This window comes from Micrasema longulum, unplaced genomic scaffold (assembly GCF_059751315.1).
Source record: "Micrasema longulum isolate JH-2025_06_02 unplaced genomic scaffold, ASM5975131v1 h1tg001914l, whole genome shotgun sequence".
NCBI lineage: Eukaryota > Metazoa > Arthropoda > Insecta > Trichoptera > Brachycentridae > Micrasema > Micrasema longulum.
Genome location: NW_028279088.1, coordinates 170,684 through 181,811, shown reverse-complemented (window position 1 = coordinate 181,811; position 11,128 = coordinate 170,684). Strand labels below are relative to the sequence as shown.

Sequence of the window (11,128 nt, the reverse complement as noted above, 5' to 3'; positions counted from 1 at the left end):
GTCTTCATGTAAAATTATAATTTCATTTAAATTTGCAAAGCGCAATGTGATATTTGAATTTAAAAAACTTTAGTAATAGGGCAAAATGACATATGTATTTTTAAAACTACAAATTTTAATCCATTTTTCACCAGTCCGTTTTACAATTGATGGAAGATATTAGCTTTTAGCAGTAATTACACCAAAGTTTATTTATTTTTGTACTTGATGTTTATATATATAATATAGTGAGAGTACTGCCAAAGATATGGTTATGTCTGGAAACTGGTAGATATTAAAGAAAAACAGCAAACCATCACACCGTTTCCCTTTAGGCACAGAGGATAGAATGCCATATCACTCACATTTCCAACTCTGACATGTCCATCTTTAAGTATTTGTTTGATTTCATCTTACCATGTTATCCTCGGTCTTCCTCCATTTCTCTATCCATCAACATTCCCACTTTGAATATTTTTAGCCATTCTTTCGCTGTCCATTCGCTCTGCATTTATTAAAGAGTGCGGATATTGCAGAGTTACATACAAATATTTACTAACACTAGTTGATCTCTGTGTAGTTTAATTTAATAGAATACCTACATTTGATTTAAAGAAAAATAAAAAGAAATGAATAGTTATAAAATTGTTTATTTCATATATAATTGTTTATTTTTATATAATAATATAATCATGTAATAAGTAAAATTGACATACAACATTGATCCTATTGCAACATTGAACATGTAATATGCATATTATTTAACAAAAGTGGAAGAAACCATTTATTTATATTGTGTTTAACACTATTTGTAACTCCTAACGCTAGAACAGAGGTTGCCGGCAACTCAGCGCCCGCAATATTACCTATAGACATTTATTACATCTGATATGAGCATCGGTTGCACAACATTCGTATAAGAACATTTCATAAATAATTGGCAATCGTGTATCTATTTCTACAGAAATTCTACATCCACATAAAAATGCACGCTCGGCGCGTACTTTGGACGTCGTAGTACACCGTAATGTAGAATACAATTTTAAACCTAGATTCGTATTATTGACAATTATAAATAAGTCATGTAGATGTGTTGTATAATGCGGGAATAAAAAAATATATTCTTTTTTAATGGGGGTATACGAAAATAAAAAATATAGTTTCAATGTCGACCTTACCGTAAACATGAATCGGAATAAAAAGAGACGCCCCGAAACATTTGAATCACATTTATTAGTTTAAATCCGACTCCAGTCGAAATATTTACATTCATGCATGCAATGTCTGCGGTAATTCACTTACTAAACAATCATACGATAACGAGATCGGGCCCACCGAACCTCCGGTGCACCCGTTTGGGGGGACAATGGGAGATCAACGTTATTTCACCTTGGATGCTCGGGACCTCAAGTTCTCATTCGTGTTCTGGTCCGCTTCGGGAAGATCTGATTCCTCTGTACGCTTCGCTGTTGAAACAAAACGAGAGTCTTAAATACGCTTCTAAAAATACCGGACTGGCGACACATTTAGACATTTAGAAACACGATGGTGACCTACCAGTTAGCACCTTCTTCCGTAATACCCTTGACCGGCCTTTAAATACATTTATAAATCATTCAATTCTTACTCCTTCTTCTTGTGACTTTTCTGTTTTTGTGCAAGACCTGTACAAGTAACATTTTCTTGAGCCAGATCATACAAATCTATGTACTTCACATTGAAGTTATAATTTTTAAAGCCCATATCACTTTTTTTTTAAGGGTGAAAATATAGACATACATTCTGCTCTGCTAAACACAAAGAGGGTGTTGAATAATTAATTGTATTTCAAGTATTTATTTCTGGTGAAGTTCGGTTAAGAAATAAACTCAATAATTGCCATAATTCAAATCTTAAAAAATGTGACATTAAAATTTACAGTATGATAACAAAACTAAAGTAATTCTCAAATGTAAGTAGTGCATTTTTAGTTATTTCTGGCTGGTTGAAATTGGTCCCAAAATTGAAATATTAATGTACATACGTCTTATGAACACAAATATTTATTTAAAAAAGATTAGATATAAATACATATGTAGGCAGCTAAAGTCTATCTTATTGTTTGTTTTACTTTCATTCTCCCACTTGTTTCCAATGAGGGCTCCCTTCTGTACTTTGCAGAGCAGTATGCGTACATAACACGTATCACCCATGATGTCCAATAATCCTTATGAGTATGAGGACCAGTAGAACATGAGGTGGTAAAAAACATTTCAAGGGTAACCGAATGTCAATAACTTCTTTTTAAAATAATTTTGTCACTTTTCAGTGCTGCCATGTAACCAAACTGTCGCCAATGTGTTATCATATAACAAGTAAAACAATATGTAAATATATCTTCATATTTAAGTTTAAATATAGCATTTTATATAAAATTACCCACCTTTTTCCTTTTTGGGCTTTTCCTTCTTATTGACTTTAGCTTTGGTCAACAGAACAGTCTGGGCAGCATTCTTTTCTCTCAAGAGAGCCAACTGCTGCGTAATGAAGTTGAAGATCAGGTATGTCTAGATAAAATTAAAAATACATAGTAAATAAAGCTTTGAAAATCATTGTAAAAGGCAATTTGAAAATTTGAGATAATTTTTTTTAAGTACCTAAGTCTTTTTCAATAAACATATTATTATGGATAACTTATACAGCGCCATTTTCGTAATATAATACGTCAAGGGTGCTTTACAAAGTGATTCCATGAATATGAATTTGAAAATAATTTATTTTATCTTCACATGCTACAGATTTATTCAATGATTTAGAGAAAAGGTGGGTTTTTAGGTTTCTTTCAAAACGTCACTTCTATTTCACAGTTTTGCACATCTGAAAGAGCATTCTATGCCGTAGGGCCCCCTACCGCATATGCGCGTTCACTGAATTTAGTGCGCTCGTTGCTTACCTGAACATTTTGGTATAAAAAGCGGGAAAACTTAAAATTGAGGAACGCAAAAATTCGGTTTTACTGTAATCTACGACCAAAACACAAATTTTCTAAAAAAATACCAATGCCTCTTGGCTTGTTGCGGCACAAAAATCAAAAAATTATTTGATTTTGATTGTACAAAAACAAATACTAAAGGTTTGTATCTTACCTGAAGAGCTCCAACAGTAAAGAGGGCGCTGAAACGGACAGCGGGCTGGGCGCTGTTCTCCTGAGCAAGACCATACCAGAATGTCAGTACCGCTACCACCATGCTGCACAGTCGCACCAACAGGAACATTACGAGATTGCTGGTCCTCAGTGCTGAAACAGGAATACATTTAGGGTCAGCAGATTTTTAATTATTTTTTTAATAAAAAGAGAAATACAAGAGTAATAAAATATTTTAATTTTCAGACCATTTCCTGAAAGTCGTAAATAACTTAAAAAATGGAAATCGAGTTGTGGTAGAGTGGGATTTGAACCTCGGCCCGCGAGTCCACAATACTACCACGGGACCACAACCCGGTTTTTACAGATAAAGGAAAGGATTCTCTAAAAAATCCTACCCACAAAACTTTTTATTTTTTGATTGAATGTTTAAGAAGCTAACCAGAAACCACTCCAGTTATTAAAACCATTTGCAAAATACATACAGTTGGTATCTATGAATTTTAGAAAAATGAGATGCCTTCATAAATGGCATCAAATAATCTGTGTTTAAAAAGTTAAAAATTCTTTTTCGTATTTTATGAATACAAAAAAGAATATTTTATAATATTCAACTTGCAGTTTTATTTGAGGAGTTGATTTGGGATGGGATTTTTACTTTAAAGGTGCAATATCTCGCAATTAGTCAAATGCAGTTACCAACTTGTGCCAGAAACCCAGCGATATTGAAGACAAGTCTTTGCGTGTGCGTTGGATTCTTGATAAAAAGGAAGGGGTGATCTAGTCTATCAACAGTCCGGCTTCTCTTGAAAGAGTTTTATGTTTATTTCATGTTTATTTTCTCTTCATTAGGCAAATGCGGAGAAGTTTGTTTAAAGGTCCAGAGCCAAAATTCCCTCCCACCAACACGCGGAGAAGTTTGTTTAAAGGTCCAGAGCCAAAATTCCCTCCCACCAACACTACTCATAAAGATAACCAGAAAACAAAATCCACTGAACTCCCATATAAAAAAATATTTATCTTAAAGAGAGGTATAATAAAATGGTTGATGATGCTGTGATACTCGATTTGATGTTAAAAAAATAGGTGGTGTGAAATGTTACGCACTGCTATTTTCAATTACACATAAAATACCTACTAAAGATAATTACTTATACATTCCATCAGTTTATCAAATGTTATTAAATATTTGTACATAACCACTTACCGACTTTTCTATGTCTACCGGTTTCGAGACGTACCCGTCTCTTTGTCAGGACACCAATTAAACCAACATGCAAACCAACATGCTAAACCCATTATACACCTTCACCATAGTTGTTGCACAAAAATATAAAACCAACACGACATGCATTTTAATAAGCACATGCCCTGATTAGGACAAACATGAACTGATTAAATGATGAAAATATTCTTTTGTTTGAGAATTAATCAAAAAAGTAGAGCGGATGGAGGGAGAGGGAAAGCTTAATAGGTTTAATAGGGTGACCATTACAGTGGAACATCATATAAATGACTATATTGGAAGTTTATTTGATTATTGATCAAAGGAACATTATTTTTTAAAGCTTTCCTAATGTGAAATATTTCCATATTATTTACTTTTAACCTTTTATTATTTATATGTAAGATTTTAACTCCTGTATTTTTATTAAAGTCGTTATTTAAATTGATTAGGTGATTTGCGAATTCAGATAAATTATTATTGTGAAGACACCTCATATGTTCTTTAACACGAATATCAAAATTTCTTTATGTTCTTCTAATGTAAACTGAAGGACAAGAATTGCATTTTAATTGGTAAACACCTGAATTATTTAATAAACTATTTTTATCTTTATTATTATTATTATATTTTCATAATTTAATCAGTGCATGTTTGTCCTAATCGGTGCATGTGCTTATTAAAATGCATGTCGTGTTGGTTTTATATTTTTGTGCAAAAACTATGGTGAAGGTGTATAGTGGGTTTAGCATGTTGGTTTAGTTGGTGTCCTGACGAAGAGACGGGTATGTCTCGAAACCGGTAGACATAGAAAAGTCGGTAAGTGGTTACATACAAATATTTAATAACATTTATTAAAATGTTTGACCACAATGTTAATGCTTTAAATATTAATAATATAAAATGTTAGTTTGCAAAGTATGGGCAATTTTAAAGATGATTAATATAATTTTACCAGATATTTTTAAATAAACATTTATCACCATTTATCAGCATCTACAGAATTTATATAAATTTTTTTTTTAACTAACCTTTAGCAACTCCATCCTCCTTGTCAGACCTGAGAATGCCGTCAAGCTTGGACAGGTGACCGACCGTCTCTCCCAGACTGTGGAGAACTATAAGACAAACTCCCACTCTCTGGAAACTGGAAATTAAACAAACATACATTATTTACTATGAACATCAAATCAAACATTTTTAACAATTTGAATGCCCACATTACAGTACGAAACAGTGTAAGTTAACATATTATGATTACAATTAATTTTCATTGTTTTTTTGCCGTTTCAGGGTAAGTTAGAAACCTAACATTTTTTTTCAATATTGTTTTATTGTTAAACTAACTAACCATCTCAAGCCCTCTGCAGAAGTAGGCCGAGGAGAAAGAATACCTTCCAATATCTTTTGCTTTCATATAAAATATAAATTCTGACTTTTTTGTAAACAAATGCCTGCTGAATTTTTCACTATCAATTTTCACAATTTGTTTTAAAAACTTGCTTTATTTTTTATGATTTAATAAAGATTTTGATTTGTCAAAATCCCGATTCTATTTTAACATGCGACGTCAACCTTTCCGCCTAGTTTTACTACAAAATCTGTGAATTTTTTAAATGGGCACTTATGGTTAATGCGATAATGACATAGGTAAGTGAAGTTTTTAACATATTTTTACAAACATTTTAAAGGAGTTTCACCACGGCATCAAATGTAAAATTTTACTTTGGGTAGTGCTAAATTTTCTGATCAGGCATAAAAATCTATATCCATACATTATAAAATTTCCTAGTCTCTTTAGAAATTGTGGTAGCGGTAGTTGAAGGTAATTTTGTTTACTTGAAAATGTATGCGGCGAGCACAAAGCCAAAGCCAGCAACAGCTTGCTGGATACGACCGGCCCACTCTTCTCTCTTGATCCTCTGGAAGTAGAGCTCGGGGAGGGCGTGCACCCAATACGAAGCTTGCACCACCCACCACAGCTTCAGCAGGAAACTCATCGGGTGCTCGGGATATCCTGTAATGATATTGACAAATGGGAGAGTCTTTATAGATACCATGCTGAGATAAGGCAGAAACTTTGTTTATTAATTTTTGTTGTTGGTCATTTAAAAATGAAAATTTCTAGTAAGTACATATTTTTTTATATTAAAAAAAGGTTTGGGTTCTTATGATTTGACCAAATATTTCAATTTTGGTGGCCATTTTCAACAAGTTGTAAATAACTCATTATTAGTAAAAGAGAATCATGCTGTGGTAGAGTGGGGGCGAACCTTGGACCTTTGATCTGTGAGTCCACGATACTAGCCACAGGACCACAAGCCGATTTAAAATATTATGATCACAAGACTACGCAATGTATATAAATAATTCCTAAGTATATCAAATATTCAAACTAAATTAATGTTTTATATCTCTTATGGCTATCAGTAATGGAAGATTTAAAAACAAAACACTTTTTTTTATTAGTAAACAAGGTTTATGGTTTCCAAAAAAGTGATATTCAAAACTAATGCTTAATTATTACTTTGACTGTCCCTTACACTCCAAAACTCGGTCCAGAGTAAAAATATATAGGTTTCTACAATGTTTAGCCATTTAGTACTCAATGTAGGAAACACAAGTATTTTACCACTAGCTAAATTCACTACATCAGTGTTTAATGCTTTGTAGATTAAATAAAAATAATGTAATACAGAGCTTCATTATCGGCTTGCGAAACTAAATAATTTCATAATTATGGCACAAATGTATTATTCTGTACAAATTTATCAACTGTACAATTAAAGTAATATTATATCAACTGTGCAATTAAAATTAGCCAACAGCAGGAGAGGAAATATGAAGATTAGAATGGACAATTCAAAGATATTTTAACAATTTAAAGGGTCTAGAATCAACATGACCAGTTTAATTAATTAGTATCCATTGCCAACAATCTACAAAACAGGGTTTTTAGTCATGACTAAAATTTTTTTTATGAAATATCAACACAATCAGTCTTATTTTTTAAAAGATTATATTTAAAATATGTGTCAAATAAGTATTGAGTAATTTATTTTTTCTGTTTGACAATGGTACCAAAACAAACTTTTTTGTATCTTGAATATTTTTTTTTAAGTTGGCAATATTGCTGGCAGTGTGGCAGATGTCAACTGATTTATTTAAAAAAACCTTGAGTGAAACTTATTTTTATGGTTGGTCAATTTTAATCGCGTTAGAACAGTATTTACTAGAAAATTCTTCATCTGAAACAATTTTGCAATCAAGGAAGTTTTATCGACCATAGCTGCAACTAATTTAAAAAGTGAAGGACAAATTTACTATTTTAAGAAGTAAAATAAAAGCTGGGATTTTTTTTTTCAATAATTATGAAAGGACGGCCACTTAAACCAGGCCAATACAGGGCATAAGCCCTGTAAATGCCTAGTCCACATTTACTACCTAAAATGTTCTCCATCTCCGCAGGTATTATGTCAATAAATTATAAAAGAGTTTAAGAGGGCTGTATCTAAACAAAATTACAAAAATATGGCAAAATAATGAACCTTCACTCATAATAGTTTCCTTATCTGCACCTAAAATGCACAGGGCATCGCATTGGTAGATTAATTGCAGAATATCTCAATCATTTGTTACTTGAAAGTAAGATGATCAGTCTTGCCCTTTAGATGTCACAGGGACTATGAAATATTGCATTTTTACTATACATTTTTTCAAATAAATATCTCATGTCAACCTCATCGAGACTCACTTGAAAATATTGCACAACTGTTTTGAAATATATTTCAATTTTAATAACTCCCTAGGGGGTAAAACCCAATTCTTGACTACACACATTTTTCATTCAAAATAATATTATATTTTTTCTCCCTCCCTCCTTTCTGCCTTAATATAGGGCATAACATTTTTTTTTTTTAATATTTCAATGTTTCACACAAGTTTGCCTGACACATTTGAAAATAAGCAATACATATTATAATAAATATTATAACGTTTTTTGTCTATTGCTAATGGTTCATTAGCATGTAGTTACATATTATAAATTGGTAGCAATCTATCAGAAATATTTAATACAGTATATTTAGCATCATCATTCCATGTCCGCTCTCTAGTTGTAGCATATGGTATGGTATAAGTATCTCTGCCGGCTGCCGACTAGTGTGTATCCTCCCAAGTCAGGATCGCGTCCCGTAGTTCTGATCTGAACTGCCGATGAACAGTCAGAATTGGACGTCCAGGACGTCGAGAACCTTTATATTGGTATCTTCAAAAATAGTAGTTAATTGAGAACAGAAACTATACTTGACATACCTCTCCACAAGTAAGACAGGTTGGTGAGGAAACCTTCCCTCAATATGGCATCTAGCCCCCACAAGAGGGTCATGAGATGGAAGATCATCAACTGCCCTGACTCGTTCAAAGAACTCAACCGAGACTTCGATAAGTGGAATCGCTTGGAAATTTTCTGGAAATTTTTATTTACAGTAAGAATATATTTTTATATTTTACTTTTACATATGTACGCCTAAAATGCTATTGAAATATAATAAATTTAGGTTTAAAGAAAACAGACACTGAAAAGATAATGAAAAGAAATAAAGGAGAAAAGATAAAGATAATGAAAAAAAAATTGAAAATAATTACAATTCAGAAATAAAAGAATTGACTAAACAAGCATTTCAGATATTATTTAAGTAACATAAATCAACATCATTGTATACCGAATTATCATTTCTTTGGATACAGTAAAAAGTATTATAAAATGCATAATCTAATAATAATAAGTGTCTATTTATTTTTATTTTTTGCTGAATTTTTGTGCCTAACAATGTGTGCCTATGTAAGATTTACAAACCTAAAATGCATCTCTTTTTTAGTACTTTTCTTCAATACTTCACTCTTTTACAATAAATCTTTTATTCTTTTTTTTACTATACATTACTTTTACTGAGTTTAACCATAACAATTAACTATGTTTTCTTTACATGACTTTGTATTTAAATTTAATTTTGTACAAATTGGCTACGGCCGTTAGTTATAATAATAAAGAAATAAATATTCCCAAAATTAGGATTTAATAATATTCGCAGTTCCTATTAATGCCACTTGGTATGAAAATGTTGATCTTATTTTTTAATAATAATAGATAGTCCTGCAGATTGTTAAGCATTTTATATAATAAAGTATGTTGTATTGCATATGTAATGAGCCTATACGAATAACAAAGGTGTTAATATTAAAAACTGTACAATATAGTGTCAGAATTATGGAAGCGTTCTACAACTGCCAATCACAAGGAACCGCAGACTGTATTCTTTCATTGTATTGGTTACGTGGAGTCTAAGAGGATGATGACATGATAGATGGCCAACAGATGTTTGTTTTCATTTAATAATATGAGAAATATTCTGTGTCAGTTTACAGTATATTTGTTAAAAAATATAAATAATTTATCAAAAGGCATATTATGATATGCATAATATGATGTTAAACTGTCTTAGAAAGGGGCATGCAACCCTAGAAGCAAAGAATATAAAATATATATTTAATGTGTTATTTATCATTTTTCTTGTAAATAATAATATTTTACTATTTTTCTGATAAACACTGTATTAATAATCGTATAAATAAATAAAACAAAGGAGAAAAATATCTACATAAGATGTTAATAAACTAATATATTGTTAAGAAATTTTAATTTGTATTCGTAATTTTATAAATCTTTTTACGAAAAAGAGTCGTACAATTTACTGTTTAAATTACCTAATGGGATTATGGTCAAAATGTATAAACTAGGTGATTAATTACATTCAATTAAAATTAAACACCTGTTGATCATATTCTGTAAAAGGTTGATAAACCAAAAACATTTTCAAGTAAATCTTTCAATTTAGTGTAAAAATAAAGCAAAGCAGTGCCATGAAATGTTTAATTTTACATTTAAAACACACAGACAAGTATTATTCAAGTAACAACTTGGAAAAGTTGGTGGTAAAGTTCAATATTTTCTTAATTACAATCTGGTAATTTATAGGTTATTAAAATACTTTTACTGGGGTACTTACTCACACGAGTGATGTATAGTTTTAATATTTTTATCAACCACAAATTTGAATATTCAAAATATCTTTAAAAACACTGTAGCAATGCTGTCATTATTTAGGAAATTTTATGAGGTTTATTTTCTATGTTTTGTACTTACATCCAGGACATACTCTTGCAATATGCCGTGCATAACAATGCACACCAGTGAGTAGAAGAATACTGCACAGGCATCTTTCCATCCTGCTTCATACAAATAAGCCTCTCCTTGAGGATAATCTTTACTGGGGTCAGCTCCGCTTACGTTATGGTGCAGGGATATGAAAAGGCTGGCCACGGGATTTGTAAACTGAAAAATAGGCCATAGCTCATAGATGTAATTCCTCAACTACAACCATCTACACAGCAGGAATGGTTGATTATCAATATATTATTATAGTCCCGATTCCCATAAATAATAAAAATAGAGACGTGGCTTACAATATGTTATGTTGACTCTTACCTGAACCATAAGTGCTATCAAAAATAGCATGGCTATACAAGATACGATATCTGCATGATTTTGAATGACAAATTCATGACTGAGAATCGGAGGATTTTTAGTGGTTGCCTTACGACCCATCCCTGGTTTCATCACCATTTTCAGGGAAGACGGTGCACTGTATTTCTAATTTTTAAAAAAAACACAGCAGGCCAGTCAACTGATAACCGTAACAGCTGAAACACCAATCTAACAAACGTCGACAATCGACACT

The 11,128-nt window shown here is 31.6% G+C and overlaps 1 protein-coding gene across 1 annotated transcript; it reads right to left on the bottom strand.

Moving 5' to 3' along the window:
- Nucleotides 1-613: 613 nt before the first annotated feature.
- TRAM (translocating chain-associated membrane protein 1) lies at nucleotides 614-11,128 on the bottom strand. The gene is made up of 8 exons (XM_088238521.1): nucleotides 10,876-11,128; nucleotides 10,534-10,722; nucleotides 8,643-8,796; nucleotides 6,168-6,345; nucleotides 5,360-5,475; nucleotides 3,105-3,256; nucleotides 2,402-2,525; nucleotides 614-1,445 (listed from the first exon to the last, which is right to left on the bottom strand). Exons 1-8 carry the CDS (start codon nucleotides 11,011-11,013, stop codon nucleotides 1,360-1,362), a joined length of 1,137 nt encoding a protein of 378 aa, XP_088094647.1. The 5' UTR covers nucleotides 11,014-11,128; the 3' UTR covers nucleotides 614-1,359.